Source organism: Bufo bufo, chromosome 2, assembly GCF_905171765.1.
Source record: "Bufo bufo chromosome 2, aBufBuf1.1, whole genome shotgun sequence".
Lineage (NCBI taxonomy): Eukaryota > Metazoa > Chordata > Amphibia > Anura > Bufonidae > Bufo > Bufo bufo.
In genome coordinates, this window is record NC_053390.1 from 307221075 (window position 1) to 307244497 (window position 23423).

At 43.0% G+C, this 23423-nt stretch overlaps 1 protein-coding gene across 1 annotated transcript in view; it reads right to left on the reverse strand.

The window, feature by feature from the left end:
* Positions 1 to 22929, reverse strand: part of CARMIL3 (capping protein regulator and myosin 1 linker 3) — a 145062-nt gene extending 122133 nt beyond the window's left edge. The window contains 5 exon segments of the mRNA XM_040416884.1: positions 3052 to 3170; positions 3387 to 3446; positions 6840 to 6890; positions 20964 to 21061; positions 22787 to 22929. Coding sequence (XP_040272818.1) covers positions 3052 to 3170; positions 3387 to 3446; positions 6840 to 6890; positions 20964 to 21061; positions 22787 to 22826 — 368 coding nt within the window. The 5' untranslated portion in view covers positions 22827 to 22929.
* Between the last annotated feature and the right edge of the window lie 494 nt (positions 22930 to 23423).

Below are 23423 nucleotides of genomic sequence, written 5' to 3' on the forward strand. Positions count from 1 at the left end.
GACGACCACCACTGAACAAGACACACAAGCTGAAACGTCAAGACTGGGCCAAGAAATATCTCAAGACTGATTTTACTAAGGTTTTATGGACTGATGAAATGAGAGTGAGTCTTGATGGGCCAGATGGATGGGCCCGTGGCTGGATTGGTAAAGGGCAGAGAGCTCCAGTCCAACTCAGATGCCAGCAAGGTGGAGGTGGAGTACTGGTTTGGGCTGGTATCATCAAAGATGAACTTGTGGGGCCTTTTCGGGTTGAGGATGGAGTCAAGCTCACTCCCAGTCCTACTGCCAGTTTCTGGAAGACACCTTCTTCAAGCAGTGGTACAGGAAGAAGTCTGCATCCTTCAAGAAAAACATGATTTTCATGCAGGACAATGCTCCATCACACGCGTCCAAGTACTCCACAGCGTGGCTGGCAAGAAAGGGTATAAAAGAAGAAAATCTAATTACATGGCCTCCTTGTTCACCTGATCTGAACCCCATTGAGAACCTGTGGTCCATCATCAAATGTGAGATTTACAAGGAGGGAAAACAGTACACCTCTCTGAACAGTGTCTGGGAGGCTGTGGTTGCTGCTGCACGCAATGTTGATGGTGAACAGATCAAAACACTGACAGAATCCATGGATGGCAGGCTTTTGAGTGTCCTTGCAAAGAAAGGTGGCTATATTGGTCACTGATTTGTTTTTGTTTTGTTTTTGAATGTCAGAAATGTATATTTGTGAATGTTGAGATGTTATATTGGTTTCTAAAATAAATAATTGAAATGGGTATATATTTGTTTTTTGTTAAGTTGCCTAATAATTATGCACAGTAAATAGTCACCTGCACACACAGATATCCCCCTAAAATAGCTAAAACTAAAAACAAACTAAAAACTACTTCCAAAAATATTCAGCTTGATATTAATGAGTTTTTTGGGTTCATTGAGAACATGGTTGTTGTTCAATAATAAAATTAATCCTCAAAATACAACTTGCCTAATAATTGTGCACTCCCTGTAGTGTAAAATAAATTAAAACTTTGAAAAAAAATCTTTTTTTTTTACTTCACCATATTCTGACCGCTATAACTTTTTTATTTTTCTATCTACCTGAGCTGTGTGGGGGCTTATTTTTTGCAAGCTGATCTGTAGTTTTTATTGATACCATTTTTGGAGTGTGTATGACTTTTTGATCACATTTAATTACATTTGCCGTATTTGAAACCTCTTTTTATATTTTAATATTATGGGTGTTTTCAGTGATATTTTTTGTTACTTATGTATTTATTTTTTATTCTATGGAAATGGGGGTGATTTAATTTTTATATTTTTTAAATATAATTATTATTTTTTTTTTAATTTATTTTAACTTTTTTTATGGTATTGTAGCTCATGTTTGATCTTATAGATCCATGATGAGAGCAGAATTGCTCATTTATTATGTTGGCCTGCCACCTGCTGCTTCAATACCCTGGGTCTCTTTAGAGAGACCGAGCGTATTGAAATCAATTAGCGGCATCCTCATCGGCCACAGATGCCGGTAAGAAGCTCGGAAGCGCGAGCTTCCGTGTTTTTCACCCTTTAGATGCCGTGATCACACTTGATCACAGCATCTAAAGACTTTAGTGACCGCAGTCAGCATTATCGGCATTATTGCACGTGCGAGCAGGTGCCATGTTTGCCCATCGCTCCAGTAGGGCTCTGGTAACGAAAGGGTTAAAGGGATTAGCCTGTCTGAGACACTGATGGCATATTGCTAGGATATGCCACCAATGTCAGATAAGTGCAGGTCCCACCTGCTGAGACCCACTCCATCTCCAGAACGGAGCCCATTAAGTGAACAGAAAGCAGCTGGACATGTACCTCCACCGTCCGTTCACAGCTATGGGAGTTTGGAAAATAGCTGGCAGTCCCATAGCAGTGCATGGAGAAGTTGCCACGTTTGTGTTGTACACTTTCCATTCACAGCATTTCCGAAAACAGCCCAACGCGCTTGCTATTTTCAGAACTGTCATAGCGATGTATGAAGAGCATGTCACACATGCAAGGTGTGCTCTGCTTCACTTTGAGGGACCCCTTCTGGAGATAGGGGCAGGTCCCACCTCTGAGACCCGCTCCTATCTGATTTTAATGGCATATCCTAGTGATATGCCATCAAAGTACCAGATGGGACAACCCCTTTAATGATTAAACAATGTTATCCTCTTAAACAGGATCTGTCACAGTTACTCACATGTATATGATTCCTCCGTTATTCCTTCTAAAAATATATGACTAAATTGACGACCAATCCCATTGTTAGTAAGGTATGTCCCTACACTATTATACAGCCAGAACTGACTGGTCAGTATGAAAGTGGGCTAGGACACACCACCAACTGATAACACCCAACTTTCAATGTATTCCTACATTTCTAGATGGAATAACAGAGGAACGGGACAACAAATTGTTTTAATTAAACATGTTCCAGAATCATGGTATTACGGCTATTAGAAATGCTCTGCCAGTCAGGCAGTCTCATGTATTGCGACCTCCAAAGGCAGAAAAGAGAAAATGGGCCTCTTTCACCATGGAAATAAGCATGCATGCTGAGCAGATCTGAGCATGCTTGTTTGTGGTGGTGTCAGGAGACACTGCTGTCAGGCAAAGGGACAGTATATTAATGTGGAATCTGGAAATTTGGTACACCACAGCTCTCTGCGAACCAGTATTTTGAGGACTCAAAACCCATAGATTTTCATAAAATCTTAGTATATGGTGCCTCTGACTTCATGCTTAATATGGACATTTATTATTTTAGATTGTGCTCCACAAGATGCTATATCATGGAGCTATTCTTCCCATAGAACCAAATAATAGGGCGCTGTATAACTGCCAGAGAGCGGAGCCATCTTAATCATATATGGCGGTAAACTGTTTATTCTGTTAGCTGTCTTAGGGAAAGACTATCCTTGTTAGCTCATTTCTTACCACAGCGAACTGCAAACTGCAATTAAAGAATTCCCAATTGACCGTGCTGAGCTCTAATGAAGACATTTCTTGTCTAATGTTCAAAATGAGAACACTTACACTGTGTCTGGAGTTGGAAATATTTTGGAGAGTGTGGCCTGGATGCCGTTAATCAGCTGATCTGAATTCTGAGCAGTCAGCGTCAGCTGGAAGTTTCCTTTCTCTGTTTCAATGAGTATCTGCAAGAGGAGAGCAAACCATGTAATGGTGGCATGGAGGACAGCACACTCAGAACAGTACATACCACGGCAGATGTAATATAGTGAATGCTAAAGGCAAGAGGCAGTGTAACCTTGGATCTAATACATATAATACACCCAAGTCTTGGTGGATGAGAGTATCAAGGTATAGGCTAGGTATTGCTACTGTATAATATTTCCCCACATATTCAATACCTGGCTAGGACTGATAGCTGTGAGAGATCGGATTTCCAGCACACTGAATGAACTTTCAATCTAAAAAATATGGAAACATAAAGGTTACTGATATTCCGCAATATAGACAAAAGGCAAGAAAAACAAATGGTGAATTATTAAGGGCAGTGGAAGAATATGAAATAGGCAAAACATATGGATAAAAGTATTGGGACACCTACAGTTTCCGCTCTTCTGGGAAGGTTTTCTGTCAGATTTTGGAGTGTTTCTGTGGGAATTTTTGCCCATTTATCTAGAAGAACATTTGTGAGGTCAGATACTGATGTTGGGAGAGAGGACTTTGCTCACAATAGCCATTCTAGTTTATCTCATAGGTGTTTGATGAGGTTGAGGTCAGTGCTCGGTCCAGGCCAGTTAAGTTCTTCCACACCAAACCCACCCAACCATGCCCTTATGGACGTTGCTTTGTTCACTGAGGCACAGTCATGCTGGAACAGAGAAGGGCCTTCTCCAAACTGTTCCCACAAAGTTAGAAGCATTCAATAGTTCAAAATGTCTTGGTATGCTGAAGCACTAACATTTCCCTTCACTGGAACTAAGAGGCCTAGTCTAACCGATGAAAAACAACCCCAAGACGTTATCCCTCCTTCACCAAACTTTACAGTTGGCACAATGCAGTCAGGCAGATAACGTTCTTCTGGCATCCGCCAAACCCAGACTTATCCACTAAACGTCAGTATCGTCACTCTGCAGAAGATGTTTCCACTGCTCCAGAGTCTAGTGGCTTCACACCACTCCATCTGACGCTTGGCATTGTGCTTGGTGATGTAATGCTAGCATGCAGCTGCTTGCCCATGGAGTCCCATGCCATGAAGCTCCCGGTGCACAGGCTTTGTGCTGATGTGAATGGCAGAGCAGGTTTGGACAGGTTTGGCAGAGCGATGGTGATTTCTATGCACCTGGTGCCGCACTTTGTAACTTTACGTGGTTCCCACTTTAGGGCTGAGTTGCTGTAGTTCCTAAATGCTTCCAGTTGATTGTGGAATATTTATGAGGGAAGATATTTCACGAACTGACGTGTGGCAGCGGTGGCATCCTATCACAGTACCACACTGGAATTTAGTGAGAACCTTAGAATGACCCATACATTCACAAATGTTAGTAAAAGAAGACCGCGTGGTTGAATAACTCCATATGGCTGGTGGCAGATGAAGATTTAAACTGAGTGCGTTCGACCAGCTCAGTGAGACGGACAAAAAAATAAGGAAAAGAACAGATGGCGATATACACATACATTTTATTGTATAGCTCGCTGGCTATACTAAATTTTTAAATACATGAAATTACAAAAGTATTCAGATCCAACTGCTGGTTTGAAAAGTGTTATTTCATAGGTTTAGACTGTTCCTTCTCTTATTTTTACTATATGTGGACTGTCGAGCTTTGTTGTGGGCAGTCAAGCTTTGAAAATGGCACTTAAATCAGTCGGGGCTGAGCATTGAATTAGGTTGTTCTCAGGTAAAATTGAAAGGGTTACTTTAAAGGGATTGTGTTACGAAACATATTGTACACTTTTCAAACCAGCACCTGGTTCTGAATACTTTTGTAATTTCATGTATTTAAAAATTTAGTATAGCCAGCGAGCTATTCAATAAAATGTATGTGTATATCGCCATCTGTTCTTTTCCTTATTTTTTTGTCCGTCTCACTGAGCTGGTTGAACGCGCTCAGTTTAAATCTTCATCTGCCACCAGCCATATGTTCTGTTAGAAGCTGGGGCAGTTACAGGGAGAGAGCTGCAGCAGAAAGGACACGCCCCCTGAGCTGCCAAGCTGAAGATAATCTAGCAGAGCAATTGGAGCAGTGAATGTGGAGATCTCTGGATCCATGCCAGGTACAGGGCTGGTTCTAGCTTTGTTCATAAGGTAATGTCATGTACTATATATAATATGATGTCTGATTTTCCTTTTTACATCAATCATGGCATAACCCCTTTAACTAGTGCTTTGGCCGGGTGATGTTAAATATGCCTTTATATGCAGTATAATTTGCAGTAAATTTCCTCAACTGAAAACCAGTTCCATTTATCTGACTGGTGCTTGCAAAAACCCATGTTGGATAAGGCTACTTTCACACTAGCGTTCGGGTGTCCACTCGTGCGCACCGTTTGAAGGGGCTCACAAGCGGCACCGAACGCATCCGTCTGGCCCTAATGCATTCTGAGTGGAGGCGGATCCACTGAGAATGCATCCGCCTGCCAGCGTTCAGCCTCCGCTCCGCTCAGTGAGCGGACACCTGAACGCTGCTTGCAGCGTTCGGGTGTCCGCCTGGCCGTGCGGAGGCGAGCGGATCCGTCCAGACTTACAATGTAAGTCAATGGGGGCGGATCCGCTTGAAGATGACACTATATGGCTCAACCTTCAAGCGGATCTGTCCCCCATTGACTTTCAATGTAAAGTCTGAACGGATCCGCTCAGGCTACTTTCAGACTTAGAAAATTTTCTAAGTAATAATGCAGACGGATCCGTTCTGAACGGATGCAAACGTCTGCATTATCGGAGCGGATCCGTCTGATGAAACATCAGACGGATCCGCTCCGAACGCTAGTGTGAAAGTAGCCTAAATGGAACAGATTTTCAGTCACAGAATTTTTTGTCTGCCAGAAGAATAAATGATAATTCTGTAGCGCTCTTGCTAATCTTTCGGACGGCAGTAATTTTTTGTAAAAAGCTCTGGTCATTTCACATCCAAATAAACCTGTTTTGTGTCTTTTGTCGGATAGTGCAATTCCGAGGCCTGAATCATTTTACATGGGAAAGAAGCTTCTAGCAACCAATCAGATTCCACCTTTCATTTTCCAAAGGAGCTGTAAAAAATGAAAGGTGGAATCTGATTGGTTGCTGTGGGCAACTGAGCCAGTTCTACTTTACACCAGTGTGATAAATCTTCTCCTGAATGTTTAATGAAGGAAGAACCTAGATGATGTAAAACTAAGGTACCAATTAGAGATGAGCGAATTTTATATTTTGAAATTCAATCACGCTTCATTTGGTGGTAGAAGCAGAATTGAGTTATGGATTCCGTTACCACGGACCATAACGCAATTCTATGATGGAACGCCTTTAGAGGCATTCCATTATTCATTCCGTCACAATAGAAGTCTATGGGCCGCAAAACAGATCCGTCCGATTTCCGTTATGCAGGGGAGTCCTCTAAAGGCATTACGTTATGCATTCTGTCATAGAATTGTGTTATGGTCCGTGGTAACGGAATACAAAACGCAATTCTGCTTCTACCACCAAACGAAGCGTGAACAAATTTCAAAATATAAAGTTCGCTCATCTCTAGTACCAATATTATGCCTCCTTGAAATCTAAATTTTATATTTGGCCACCTGAAGAAGACGTTGCTGTGGTTTTTGGAATAATCTGGATCATAGAACTTATGCAATAACCCAGTTCATACATCACTCACCTTTGCTGGCAGTTTGACGTAGAATATATAGAATCTCCAGCATGTTGTGACCTGAGAAGGAATACATAGATACGACAGGTTTTATGCTTTTCATAATGGCAAGAGGATGTGTGTGTATGCAACCATGGCAAAAAACGTGAGTGGTTAAATGGATCAGTTGCCATGGTAATGGCCATGCTTTGCTTTGTGGTGCCCCCCTGAATTGTTTGTCTCAGAGAAGACAATCAGGTAGATCCTATGAATAATCTTCTCAGCCTGTCACTAGGAAACTAGCTTGATATTCACTTTACTAAAACATTAGCAAATTCAACAATTCTGTGTGATCCACATCGTGCCTATGTATGTGCCTGTGCCTGCAAATGATAATTCACTCTTGCTGCCTGACAGAAACCTATGGACACCTTTGGGAGCACTTATTTTTCATTGCGTTTTACTAATTTTGGGCAAATTTTTTTTTTTTTCAACTGATCTTTATTAAAATGTTTAACCCTTTTTCCACTACAGCTTTCACTGCATCTACAGATTACTTGTTTTCTGTCTTGGACTGGTCAAGGAGCTGCTCTAATGGCTTGATCTATAGCCTTTATCTCTGAACTCCTGCTAACAGTTCATAAACGCTCATGATAGGTAAAATCTTATCAGTCTGATCATTTTTTTTTTAATGATAATAAGTGTTTATAAGCTGTCAGGAGTTCAGAAATAAGGGCTGCAGATCTAGCCAGAGCAGTTCCCTGATGATGGATTCGGTGTGAGGCCAAGAGCAATAGTCTGTAGATGTAGTGAAAGTGAAAGCTGTAGAAAATTTGAGTCAAATGCAACAACAAAAAAGCAATAGCCTTTAAAAGAAAACAAAAAGGTTGTTATTAAAGATATGCATTAAAACTGTATGTCCTAATTGTTTTGTTTCCGGCAATATGAGCAAGGTGAGTGCAATACTGGGTGATGTCTATTGTTAACGCATGAAAAGCAGGCTAAATTGTAGGCCTAAGGCCCCTTTGACGTGACCGTATTTTTGGTCTGCATCCGATCTGTATTCTTTGGAATGGGACCGCATAAAATGCAGCACTGAATGCTGTCCACATCTGTACAGTATGTCCGTTCTGCAGCCCCGCAAAAAAGATAGAGCGTGTCCTATTCTTGTCCATTTTGGGGACAAGAATAGGCATGGTTACAATGAGCCCACAAAAAAATAAAAATAAATGATGCATTACGGATCCGTATTTTGCAAAATACATATATGGTCATGTGATTTCACCCTAACTCCGATAAATTTTTCCTGCCACAGTGGAAACCCTGGTACCCAGCCTTTACTGGAATCAGAGCACATCACTGTACACACCCCTACATCTTAGGGCTACCACCTATATACCGCTGAGCTAGTTGGATAAGTAGAGTATATTGCTACTAGGTGTCACTAGGCTACTAACAGTATTTCTACTGCATGTATATTGCAGTAATACATAATTTAAAAAGCCCTTTTCATTGCATAATAATTCTTTTGATGGGATAAGCCCTTTACTGAACATTAGCTAATGGTCATATGGCTGGCAGCTGAAACCAATTGCGATCAACCTATATGACCAGGGGAATTTTCAGGTAGAGAAATGAGTCCATGCCAAGTCCTCCAGAGCAGGAGCCCGGGGAGGGGGGCAAAAGCACACTGTACTCCTGAGTCCTCTATGAGCCTACAGGGCCCCCTCTTCCCCAGCACATCAGTCACCTTGCGGGGGGGGGGGGGGGGATGCATCAGCAGCAAGGAGTTAAAGGGGTTATCTAACCCCTATAATGCCCCCCAAAATGCCCGGGCACCTTACGTACCTCATTCCCCGGCACCCGCATTGCTCCTGATGCCCGCACAGCCGCCACTGCCTCCCTCCTGTCACGCAGATGAACACATCCAGCGACGTGGGGGGCAGTTAATAGCAGGCCATGATGGGAATGAGCCTCCCTAGCATCGCGGGTGACACTAGGGAGGCTCACTTCTGACACAGCCTGCTATTATTTGGGGGGCATAATAGGGGTTAGATAGCCCCTTTAACCCTTAGGATAGGATTAGGAGTGTTTTTTTTTTAGCCATTATTTTTCCATTCACATAGTTGTATGAAGGCTTATTTTTTGCGGGAGAAGTTGTACTTTAATATGACATACAATGTAGTGTGAAGAGGGCAAAAAAATTCCAAATGGGGTGGAATTTGAAAAATAAAACACAATTTCTCCACCGTTTTACGGGTTTTATTCTTACGGCATTCCCTTTGCTGCAAAACTGACCTGCGCCCTTCATTCTCTGGGTTAGTACGAATACATACGAACGTAAGTATACATTTCTTTATTGTCAAATAGGGGTGTGGCAGGGGAGGAGCCAGGACAGGAGGTGGGATGGACCAGGGGCGGGTAGTGGGCGGGGTTAGGGGGCCCAATTCAGATTCTTGCTATGGGGCCCAGTGATTTCTATGTACGCCCCTGGAAAGAGGTTATCCTGATGAAACAATTAAAGCAATCAAATTAATTTTATTGTCCTAAGAGCAACTCCACCAGAACTCTGAAGTAATACCTATGACCCAAGCCCACATTATGAAAGTCTTCTTCTAATTTCCGCAACCATCATCTAACTTACTTTTTGGAATCAAATAATACAGCTTGTAGCGTCTATCGTGGGGGTATAAATCACTGTAAGGCAGCTCTGGGAACCACATGTCCTATGATGACTTGTCCAGGTAGACGCGATCAGATCACAGCTACAGGTGCAGAGCTCAGCCTTAGGGCTCATGCACACGACTGTTGCCTGTTCTGCGGTACGTAAAACACGGATACCGGCTGTGTGTGTTCTGCATTTTGCGGAACGGAACCTCCGGCCCATAATAGAATAGTCCTATCCTTGTCTGTAATACAATAGGATATGTTCTATTTTTTTTGCGGGGCCATGGAACGGACATACACTATGTGCTATCTGCACTAATGGGTCCGCATTCAATCCACAAAAAATGTGGATCGGATGTGGGCAAAAAATACGTCTGTATGCATTAGCCCTTAGTATGAAGCTGCAGCAGCATGCAAACAGCATTTCACAGGCACTAAATCAAACTTCACTGCTAGGAGAAGCAAAATGACTGTATGGCAAAAGCCTTACATCATATATAGGAAACAAGAAGTAGCCTACAGCAGAATACACAGAGTTAGGGGCCCTTCACATGACCGTGTTTTGAGTCCAATGAGTCCATGGTCTGCATGTTGCAGTGCATTATAGGACATGCCCTATCTTTTGCAGCGCAGCCAAACGGATGCTGAAGCAAACTGAAGGGCTTCTGTGCACTTTAGCATCTGTACAGCCGCTACACAAAAGATAAGGCATGTCCTATAATGCACTACAACATGTAGACCACTTCGCACTGTGATGCGGTATGTGCGCGGCCAGCATCCGTGTTTTGCAGATCTACGGCTGGTATCTGTGTTTTGCAGATCTGCAGATTCATGGCCACACAGGAAAACACTTAGGCCTCTTTCACACGAGCGTGTCTGGATAAGGTCCAGATGCGTTGCGGCAAACCCGCGCGAGTAGGTACGCAATTGCAGTCAGTTTTGACTGTGATTGCGTTCCGCTGTTCAGTTTTTATCGCGCCGATGTAATGTGTTTTGCACGCGCGTGATAAAAAACTGAATGTGGTACCCAGACCCGAACCCGGACTTCTTCACAGAAGTTCAGGTTTGGGTTCAAGGTTGTGTAGATTGTATTATTTCCCCTTATAACATGGTTATAAGGGAAAATAATAGCATTCTGAATACAGAATGCATAGTACAATAGGGCTGGAGGTGTTAAAAAATAATAATAATAATTTAACTCACCTTAATCCACTTGTTCGCGCAGCCGGCGTCTCTTCTGTCTTCTTCTTTGAGGAATAGGACCTTTGATGACGTCACTGCGCTCATCACATAGTCCATCACATGATCTTTTACCACGGTGATGGATCATGTGATGGACCATGTGATGATCGCAGTGATGTCATCAAAGGTCCTTTTCCTCACAGATGAAGACAGAAGAGATGCCGGCTGCGCGAACAAGTGGATTAAAGGGAATCTGTCACCTATTTTGACCATATAAAACCGTTAACATAGCAATGTGTAATAAAGTACCTTCATTCCTGCATGTGTCTTCTTTCTTTTATTCAACTTTTCATTCAGATGAAAAAGCGATTTTTCTGATATGCAAATGAAGTCTCAAGGTGCCCAGAGGGGCGTTATTACTCTGCTCTAGTGCCCAGTAACGCCCCCCTGCAGTGCCCAGCCCGCCTTACTTCCAAGCCCAGCACGCCTCCTAAGAAATAAATTTACGCCTACATCCTTGCCGAACAGCGCCACCCCCTCCACTACATCATTTAATTTATTCACTGCACCGTCCTTGCTTCCTCCTCTCTTGGCCTCCGAAATCCCGCGCAGGCGTAGTATCGCTGAGTGGCTGCGCCTGTACGATACTCCTGCTCCAGAGGGCAACAGCCTCAATAGTGTCACTGGGCGTGCGCCGAGCCCAGTGACATAATCAGAGCGCTGTTGCCCTCTGCAGCAGGAGTATCGTACAGGCGCAGGCACTCAGCGATACTGCGCCTGCGCGGGATTTTGGAGGCCAAGAAAGGAGGACGCAAGGATGGTGGGGTGAATAAATTACATGACGTAGTGGAGGGGGTGGCGCTGTTCGGCAAGGATGTGGGAGTAAATTTATTTCTTAGGAGGTGTGCTGGGCTTGGAAGAAAGGCGGCTGGGCACTGCAGGGGGGCATTACTGGGCACTAGAGGAGAGTAATAACGCCCCTCTGGGCACCTTGAGACTTCATTTGCATATCAGAAAAATCGCTTTTTCATCTGAATGAAAAGTTAAATAAAAGAAAGAGGACACATGCTGGAATGAAGGTACTTTATTGCACATTGCTATGTTAACAGTTTTATATGCTCAAAATAGGTGACAGATTCCCTTTAAGGTGAGTTAAATTATTTTTCATTTTTTTAAACCCCTCCAGCACTATTGTACTATGTATTCTGTATTCAGAATGCTATTATTTTCCCTTATAACCATGTTATAAGGGAAAATAATAATGATCGGGTCTCCATCCCGATCGTCTCCTAGCAACCGTGCATGAAAATCGCACCGCATCCGCACTTGCTTGCGGATGCTTGCGATTTTCACGCAGCCCCATTCACTTCTATGGGGCCTGCTTTGCGTGAAAAACTAAAATATAGAGCATGCTGCAATTTTCACGCAACGCACAAGTGATGCGTGAAAATCACCGCTCATGTGCACAGCCCCATAGAAATGAATGGGTCCGGATTCAGTGCGAGTGCAATGCGTTCAACTCACGCATTGCACCTGCCCGGAAAACTCGCCCGTGTGAAAGGGGCCTTACAATCTTGTGAATGCACCAGCTAGATGAGAGGTTGTCACCCAGGGCATCCGTTGATTGATGCTATGCAATGGCCCAGACACATTGGGGGAAATTTCTAACACCCTGCAGTCTACAGTTCTGGCTTCCAAAAGTGAATTACTTCCGCAAAACTTTTTGTAGCTTTTTCATGTTTATACCACTCACTCCAGTTTTAAAAAATTAGGTGGGAAAGTGGGCATGTCAGCATGTTACTGACTTTCACTCCTGATTTATCAACTGCGACTTTGTTAAAAAGTTGCAATCTCTCTCCAGTAAGAGAAGCGGCATAAAAAGAATCTAACAAACAACGTGCAATGTTTAATAAATCTGGTGCAAAGTACACCAACCAAAACTGACTTCAAATATAACCCTCATGGTAAATTGCCCCAGTGGTGCCTCATATTTTATTACACAGAGGCAGCAGTGGCATTATACATCACGGTTACAGGTGAGAATATTTCAGTTTACCTATATAGTTATATACAAAAACAGCCTGTCCAAGGTGCACCATTGTCTATTTCCTATCTGCTGCCTTCTGTTGAAGGGATTGATGACCTATCCTTAAAGGCCCCATTACACTGCTCAATGCAGCAGGCTATTGTCAGGAAGGAAGCGTTCCTTCTCAGCAAGTGCCTGCTCGTCAGTGAAGGAGAGCGCTGCGATAACGTGTGACGGCCGGGACGGATACAGACCCATTCAACTTGAATGGGTCCGTGATCCGTCCGTTCCGCAAAAAAATAGAACAAGTTCTATTTTTTGGCGGAACGGAAGCACAGATCGGAACCCCACGGAAGCACTCCATAGCGCTTCCGTGGGGTTCCGTTCCATGCTTCCGTTCCGCACCGCAGCGCATCTCTGGATTTGCAGACCCATTCAAGTAAATGGGTCCCCATCCCTGACGCGGAATGCGCACAGGCCGGTGCCCTGTGTATTGCGGAAACGCCCGCAATATGGCCACGGGAGCACAACGGCCGTGTGCAAGAGACATTAGATGACTGCATGAAAAATCTGATTATCAGATGAAAAAATGTTTCGCTCATTCATCGGGTAATTGGCGGCACCTTCACACTGGCAGATTATCGCTAATGACCGTTCCTATGAACGATCTGCCCGATATTCGGTTAATGTAAAGGACCCTTAAGCCATCACTGTTTACATCGTCCATACACCTGCACATCGTACATTTAGTAGCAGCTGCATGGGATTTGACCTACTTAAGTAATTGGGGGGGATTCCACCAATGTGATATTATCCTATTCTAAGCATAGGCAGTCAAAAACCCTGTCAAATTCCAGTAAAACCACATGCATTTTTTTCAGAACGGGTTTTGAAGCAGTTAATCACACCTCAACTGTTATGTGTGAATATAGCCTTAGAAACATAGACACAGACGCAGATAGATAGCTATATAACTTGAACTTCCTGAGCCTCAATGCAAAATCTGTAAACTGTCATATGCCATTTTTTTACTCCCAAAGGGCGCGGCCTATTTTCGATTTCAGAATGTGACAATTTTTTCAGGTTTTTTTTCAGCTCCACATTTCTAAAGCCATAATCTTTTTTTATCTGTCTACATTGTTTTTTGTGGAACAGATTAGATTTTACAATGGCAACATTTCTTTTACATATAATGTATTCTATTTGCCTGGATTGCGATATTTTCTAACAGATATGCTCATGTAGTTGCTTACCTCATGTACATCTTCCCTATGTTTTTATTTTTTTTCAATTTGGACTCTGCTGATCCATTTTCACCATGTAAACAGATCAGTCTGGTTGGTTTACATTCTGTATGTAGCACTTCCTGTTATTGGATCCAACCAAACCCATGATGCATTTCTCCTTTCTCTGCCACAGGTAACACCACCCAGCTAGTTTATAGCTCCTCCCACCCAGCTAGTTACATAGACACTCCTCTATCAATGCCCCTAACAACACCCAGCTAGTTTATAGCTCCTCCCACCAGCTAGTTACATAGACACTCCCCTATCACAGCCCCTAACACCCAGCTAGTTTATAGCTCCTCCTACCAGCTAGTTACATAGACACTCCCCTATCACTGCCCCTAACAACACCCAGCTAGTTTATAGCCCCTCCCACCCAGCTAGTTACATAGACACTCCCCTATCACTGCTCCTAACACCCAGCTAGTTTATAGCTCCTCCCACCCAGCTAGTTACATAGACACGCCCCTATCACTGCCCCTAACACCCAGCTAGTTTATAGCTCCTCCCACACAACTAGTTACACAGACACTCCCCTATCACTGCCCCTAACACCCAGCTAGTTTATAGCTCCTCCTACCCAGCTAGTTACATAGACACTCCCCTATCACTGCCCCTATCACCCAGCTAGTTTATAGCTCCTCCTACCCAACTAGTTACATAGACACTCCCCTATCACTGCTCCTAACACCCAGCTAGTTTATAGCTCCTCCCACCCAGCTAGTTACATAGACACTCCCCTATCACTGCTCCTAACACCCAGCTAGTTTATAGCTCCTCCCACCTAGTTACATAGACACTCCCCTATCACTGCTCCTAACACCCAGCTAGTTTATAGCTCCTCCCATCCAGCTAGTTACATAGACACCCCCCTATCACTGCCCCTAACAACACCCAGCTAGTTTATAGCTCCTCCCACCAGCTAGTTACATAGACACTCCCCTATCACTGCTCCTAACACCCAGCTAGTTTATAGCTCCTCTCACCCAACTAGTTTATAGCTCCTCCCACCCAACTAGTTTATAGCTCCTCCCACCCAGCTAGTTATATAGACACTCCCCTATCACTGCCCCGCCCATGGACATAACTTCACAGAAAGAGCTGTATGGACATGGTCATGTGACCCAGAACGGAAGACCGGAGCAATAAAGGTAAAAGAAATACATTACAAAATTACAGCTACCTGCATAAATGATTGTTTTACAGGATGTCAATGCAAACCGGAAAACCTCTTTAAACACATGACATTAAACACAATAAAAGCTGTATCCTTAACCCTCCCTGCAGTGCTGTAGGAAGGCAGAAAAACGGAGTTCCTCCTACTGCAATGCCGTCTCAGCAAAATAAATTCAGCACAGAATGCTGGGCGTGGAAACAACTTCCTAGCTAGCAAATTACCATAGCTACCAGCAGCTGCAATCATATATAAAATGTATATGGTAAAGCAATTAGAGATGAGCGAATTCCATATTTTGAAATTTGTTCACGCTTCATTTACTGGTATAAGCTGAATTGCGTTATGGATTCCGTTACCACAGACCATAGCGCAATTCTATGACGGAATGCATAACGGAATGCCTTTAGAGGAATTCCTTTATTCATTCCGTCATAATAGAAGTCTATGGGCTGCAAAACGGATCTGTCCCGTTTCCGTTATGTAGGGGAGTCCTCTCCTGCATAATGGAAACGGGACGGATTCGTTTTGCAGCCCATAGACTTCTATTATGACAAAATCAATAACGGAATGTTTCTAAAGGCATTCCGTTATGCATTCCGTCATAGAATTGCGTTATGTTCGGTGGTAACGGAATCCATAGCGCAATTCACCTTTTACCAGTAAACAAAGTGTGAACGAATTTCATAACCTGAAATTTGCTCATCTCTAAAAGTAATGTAAGGCATGGCCTGACTAGAATACGCCTAAGGCCTTTGTTTCCGTGTCCGTTCCGTTTTTTTTGCGGATAGGATGCAGACCCATTCATTTCAACAGGTCCACAAAAAAAAGCAGACAGCACACCGTGTGCTGTCCGCATCAGTATGTCCGTTCCGTAGCCCCGCAAAAAAAATAGAACATGTCCTATTCTTGTCCGTTTTAGGCATTGTTACAATGGATACGCAAAAAAAAAAAAAAACGGATGGCATACGGATCTTATTAGTTTTTTTTTTTGCGGATCTGCAATTTGCAGACCGCACAACACATACGGTCATGTGCATGTAGCCTTATAAGAAACAATTCCTTATAATGAAACATTTAATTCACAAATAGAGATAAGCCAATTGATCCAACTAATTTGAGCTTTACATCCAATTTTCCCTCCGTCCCCCATTAGAACATATTGAACTGATTTGCTGAGTTTGTGATTTACTTTTGAGAAATCGAAGTGAAATCGATTTATGTCTGTTGTATTGTACTGGTTGTAAGTAGAACAATCGATCTGCTCATCTTAAAGGGGTTGCACAGGATTAGGGTCCATTCACACGTGTAATTTGGGTTCGCATTCGTTCCGCAATTTGCGGACCCATTCACTTTCAATAGGGCTGGAACGGATGCGAATCTGCATTTTTGGGATCCCCATCCACATTTTTGGGATCCGCATCCGTTTTTTCGGGATCCGCAATTTAGTTCCGGAAAAAAAATAGAACATGTCCTATTCTTGTCCGCAATTGCGGACCAGAAAAGGCATTTTCTATTATAGTGTCTGTGATGTGCGGTCCACAAGTTGCGGATCCCACATTGCAGGTGTCCGTGTTTTGCGGATCCGCAAAACACTTACAGACGTGTGAATGGACCCTAAGGCCCCTTTCACACGGGCGAGTATTCCGCGTGGATGCGATGCGTGAGGTTGAACGCATTGCACCCGCACTAAATACCGACCCATTCATTTCTATGGGGCTGTTCACATGAGCGGTGATTTTCACGCATCACTTGTGCGTTGCGTGAAAATCGCAGCATGCTCTATATTCTGCGTTTTTCACGCAACGCAGGCCCCATAGAAGTGAATGGGGTTGCGTGAAAATCGTAAGCAAGTGCAGATGCGGTGTGATTTTCACGCACGGTTGCTAGGAGACGATCGGGATGGAGACCAGATCATTATTATTTTCCCTTATAACATGGTTATAAGGGAAAATAATAGCATTCTGAATACAGAATGCATAGTAAAACAGCGCTGGAGGGGTTAAAAAAATAATAATAATAATTTAACTCACCTTAGTCCACTTGATCGCGTAGCTCGGCATCTCCTTCTGTCTCCTTTGTTGAATAGGACCTGTGGTGAGCATTAATTACAGGAACAGGACCTTTGGTGACGTCACTCCGGTCATCACATGGTATGTCACATGATCTTTTACCATGTTGATGGATCATGTGATGACCGGAGTGACGTCATCAAAGGTCCTGTTCCTGTAATGAATGCTCACCACAGGTCCTGTTCAACAAAGGAGACAGAAGGAGATGTCGGGCCGCGATCAAGTGGACTAAGGTGAGTTAAATTATTATTATTATTTTTTTTAACCCCTCCAGCGCTATTGTACTATGCATTCTGTATTCAGAATGCTATTATTTTCCCTTATAACCATGTTATAAGGGAAAATAATACAATCTACAGAACACCTAACCCAAGCCCGAAGTTCGGGTTTGGGTACCAAACATGCGCGATTTTTCTCACGTGAGTGCAAAACGCATTACATTTGTGAAAAACTGATTTCTAAAGGAACATTTTTGCCTCTGGAAATTTTTTGGGGTGTTATAGGAGCATAATGGCACCTAAAAACAAACATGCATAGGATATTTTGGTCATTAAGCAATGGCTTCCATATAGGTGGTGCTTACTGCTGTGCAGAAATGTGAGCCTATTTGCACATGAGGCTGCATGAAAAACCTGACTTAAAGGGGTTGTCCGGGTTGAGAGCTGAACCTGGACATATCCCCATCTTCACCCAGGCAGCCCCCCTGACTTGAGCATCGGAGCAGTTCAAGCTCCGATGCTCTCCTTTGCCCTGCGCTAAATCGTGCAGGTCAAAGGCATTTTCTGGAGTTCCGGTGACGAACCGGGCTCTCCATGGGGCTGCCAGGCGGAGGCTTCCGCCCAGCAGTGAGCCCGGTGACGTCACCGGCACTAATGGGTGGGCTTTAGCGCTGCCCTAGCCTGTAAAACGGCTACAGCAGCGCTAAAGCCCGCCCATCAGAGCCAGCGACGTCACCAAACACACTGCTGGGCAGAAGCTTCCGCCCGGCAGTGTGTTATTGTAAATAAAAGAGCCATTGCCCTGCGCAATCCTGCGCAGGGCAAGGGAGAGCATCGGGGCATTAAATGCTCCGATGCTAACATCAGGGGGGCTGCCTGGGTGAAAATATGGGTATGTCCGGGTTCAGCTCTGAACCCGGACAACCCCTTTAAGCTACTTTCACACCTCTGGTATGAATTCCGGCAGGCTGTTCCAGCAGACAATGCCCGGGAATCGGCCGGACACAAACCGCAGCGTGCATCGGTTTGTGTCTGGCCGGATCTCCGCCGGACCCCATTATACTTAATGGGGCTGGGGGGCATTCCGTTTGTATCTGGCAGTGCCGGATCCGGATAATTTCTCTGCCAGAACAGCCTGGTGGTACTCACACCGGAGGGGTGAAACTAGCCCCACACAAGAATGCATCTAGTTAGGGCTCGTTCACACGAATGTTTTTTGCGTTCCGTATACGGAACCACTTATTTCAATGGTTCCGCAAAAAAAAACTGAATGTACTCCATATGCATTCTGTTTCCGTATTTCCGTTTTTCCGTTCCGTTCAAAGATAGAACATGTCCTATTATTGTCCGCAAATCACGTTCCGTGGCTCCATTCAAGTCAATGGGTTCGCAAAAAAAATAGAACACATACGGAATGTAATCCGTATGTCTTCCGTATCCCTTCCATTTTTGCGGAACCATCTATTGAAAATTTTATGCCCAGCCCAATTTTTTCTATGTAATTACTGTATATGCCATATGGAAAAACAGAATGGAAAAACGGAACGGAACCGGAAACACCCACTGATCAGCTGTTCTGCAGTATCTCTGGCACCAGCACTACATGGCTCCATTCATTGTATAGTGGACAGAGCTGGTTACTCTCCAACGGGAACAGCAATGCATTTGCCAACTGGCCCGAATTTGGCGGGACTGTCCCTGATTTTCAGAGACAGTGCTAGCAAATCTGTGCTGTTTCGGGCCAACAATGGGCGGAGTTAACATAAACCCCACCCACAAGGGCTGGTCCCAAGTGCAGGTCTTAGATGTCCCGATTTTACCAACTTAAATATTGGTAAGTATGCTTGCCCATTACACAGCGGACAGAGCTGTGTAATTCAAGTGTCAGCTTCCAGTGCTGGAGCTACTGCAGATCAGCATTTGTGCAGAAAACCCCATGAATTCCATCAGGGACCCCATTGATGACTATCTGGCTCCAGATCTTGTTTAGCTCTAGCTGCGTCCCTTACAAATACAGCAGCTACTTGGATGTTCCAGGCTCAGTCACTTTTGGGCCTAATCAAAGTCCACTGGCGCTCTACCTTGTTAACTGCCTAGGCCTCGATCACTTGCATACACCAGGTTGTGTGTACCCTACAATACACAACATAGACAACGTGGTTTAACCCACTCTGGGAAGCTAAGGTGCAGTTCTTCTAGCATTGCGGCGTTGACTGTGATTACAGCACAAGGTTCCCAGGACAGCGCCCACTGCTACGCTATGGCAAACTGGTATGCCATTTCTGCTGTCAACACCCTGCTGTCAACAACTGAATACCCTTATGCATAGTTGGTACAGGGGCAAGTAGGCAGGGGTGGACTGGTCATAGACAGGGAAATTTCCCAGGGGGCCGCCAGAGCTGGCCTCATGGCCGCCAGCTGCTTACAGAACAAACAGTGCATCGGGTTCCCTAGGTGTCCTCCTAAATTCAACAGTATCCTCAGGATGGAGATAAAGTTGAATACTATGGTGAGGGCGGCAGTATTATGTTCTGCACTGTGACATTTCATTCTGCTGAGGCAGCATTATGTGCTGCACTGTTGTATTTGGTTCTGCTGAGGCAGCATTATGTGCTGCACCATGGCGTTTGGTTCTGCAGGGGCGGTATCTTGTGCTGCACTACAGTATTGCTATCTGCCTAATTCTGTTATCCCCGCCCACTTGTGTTGGTCCGCCTTCATTCAATTTGAACCTGCCTACATGGGGCCACTTTTAGTTTTTTTTCCAGGGCCACTTTAAGTTCCCAGTCCACCCCTGCAAGTGGGCGACCTGCTGTGTACTCCCTTACACCTCATACAATGTGGGAAGGGGGTCTTATCTGTTTCCCATTTTCAAACGCTAGAAAGGTTATCGAAGGTTTTCATTTCTGCAATGTGTTCAAATGGCCCTGCGGCTGGCCACTCCACTGAGATCACAAAGCTAATGGTCAGAGCTACTTTATGCCACCAGACTGTGCCACATATTCAGGAATCCATGGTGAACACGATATGAATAGGAATGTGCTAAAATCAACCCCAGTAACTCTCAAAAACTGGATCTTATTTGTATACAAATGGTACAAAAATGCCTTCAATAATGAAACAAATCCACATTTTGGAGCTGGTGAAGGTTTAGTGGGTACACACCTAGTAGGACATTTATCGTGTACATACCCTAACTTAAAGGGTAGGTCCTATGTCATATGGTCTTTAAGGGCAAGACAGCAACAAGCCAGATACACAAATGTAGCAGCAAAGTATTCCGGACAACTATTCTGAAATACAAGTGACCAAGCTATCTGCATGAGAATGTCTGCCCATTTCTGAAGCCTCATTATGTGACCTAGACAGTGTATCCATACTGCTCCATATCACTGTCAGCATTGAAATCCATGAATGCATGAAGATACATATGATATATCTTGTATCAAGTGAGAATATAAAGCCATAGCCAGAGATGACAGGTACGTCTGTGCTGGGGAAGAGGGACTGGTACACATTTGCTACTCACCAGTATCCTGTCTTCTAGCTTTCTTGGTCTGGTCTCTAGTTGCACTCTCTGGAGACGAAACTCTCCTCCAGCGCGGCTCAGCTGCTGTCTAATGCCGTCTGGGGAGACAATAGGAGACAGTCTGGTGAGCATACTGATACTTCAGATATGAAAAGGAAAAATAGCAGTAAATCTGAACTATCATATGAGGTCTGCCTAGCTACAGAATGTATAGCTAGCTATATCACTGGCTGGGAGCCATCCCAACGCCACAGAAAAGCAGTCTATGCCCATAAGTCATTCACTATGCATGCTACAGTCAGATGGAAAATGGCTCATGCTGGCATTATCCAGCAACAGTTGCAATGCCAAAAATTAGCTAAATACTCAAAAGAAGTGTTAATATGTTACACGATTACTTATAATATTAGAAAACAGGCACAGATTACCCCATTATTCTCAATTTCGAGGCCGACATTCTAGTATAATCATTATAGAAGTGAAATGAGATAGATACAGTAGATACTGTATATGATAGATAATAGATAGATATTTGATAAATAGATATTAGATCGATGGATAGATATTAGATAGATATATAGATATGAGATAGATAGATACTGTGTATGATAGATAATAGATAGATATTAGATAAATAGATATTAGATCGATAGATAGATATTAGATAGATAGATATAAGATAGATGAGATAGATAATTGATTGATAGATAGATAGATCGATAGATCGATAGATAGATAATTGATAGATAGATAATATATAGATAGATATATAGATATGAGATATATAGTGTATATGATAGATAATAGATAGATAAATAGATACTGTATATGATAGATAGATATATTAGATAAATAGATATTAGATAGATATATAGATACGAGATAGATAGATAGATAGATACTGTATATGATAGATAATAGATATATATTAGATAAATAGATATTAGATAGATACTGTATATGATAGATAATAGATAGATAGATAGATAGATAGATAGATAGATAGATAGATAGATAGATAGATAATAGATAGATAGATAGATACAAGATAGATAGATAGATAGATACTGTATATGATAGATAATAGATATATAGATACAAGATAGATAGATAGATACTGTATATGATAGATAGATAGATAGATACTGTATATGATAGATAGATAGATACTGTATATGATAGATAATAGATAGATAATAGATAGATGATAGATAATAGATAGATAATAGATAGATATTAGATAAATAGATAGATATGAGATAGATAATAGATAATGTATATGATAGATACTGTATATGATAGATAATAGATAGATATTAGATAAATAGATATTAGATGATAGATAGATAATAGAGATAGATAGAATGATAGATAGATAGATAGATAGATAGATAGATAGATAGATAATAGATAGATAGATACTGTATATGATAGATGATAGATAGATAATAGATAGATGATAGATAATAGATGATAGAAATGTATACATATATACAGTAGACAGGGAGGAGGGCACACTGAAGAAGCGTGGATAATACTGACTAGTTTCAGTTTACTAAATGCCTAAATGACCGTTGAATGTCAAATTTAGCTCATTATTTTTCCCAGGACCTTTGGGATTTCTTTAGGTTAAAAAAATACTCTACACATCTACGCTTGTGACACATATAAGCAAAGAAAATATAGATAATAATATATAATGAAAGATTAATAAGCAACATAAAGGAACAAAAAAGCATAAAGAATATACAAAATACTGACAAATGTACGTGCGTAGAGGATGGAGAGCGATGGCTAAAGACGAGTAGATGGATGGGGCTCACCTTGCAGGGCTCTGCAGGGCTCCATACACAGCTGGTTCATGGCTGCTGCATTTCTTGCTCTGTCATAACATCAGCTGCATGCAGCCCCTGGCAGCCAACCTGTTCTGTGTTCTGTGTAGTGGAAAGAGTGTATATATGTATATATCCCTGTGCACGGATTACAGTCAGTACAGGATGCCCCTCTATGTGGAGATGTGGTGGTCTGCTGGCGTGTCTGTCTCTCTCTGTCTCTCACTCTGTGATAAAGAGAGCAGAGCTGCGTATGTGTGAGAGATTGAGAGGGAGAGAGACAGACACAGTCTGTGCTGCTTATGTGTGAGGTGAGAGAAAGCTCGATGGAGAGGGAGAGCGTGTGGAAGATGGGAGGCAGTGGAGGGAAGTGGCGAGAGTGGGGGTGGCACATTGTGCCTTTTAACTGCTTGTGTGATATGTCCTTAAATGGAGGGCTAAGTCACCAAATCCTATAATATTTCCCCGCTGCAGATGTGTAGCTATTTGCATTTTTTTGGTGCTGTGGTTAATTCGAAGGCAAGGTCCGCAAACACGTCAAGATTTATCGTACAGTTATGGCTACTTATGGATAATCATCATTCTTTCTAAAGGAGATCGGTGAACACACTAATAAAAGTATAGATAA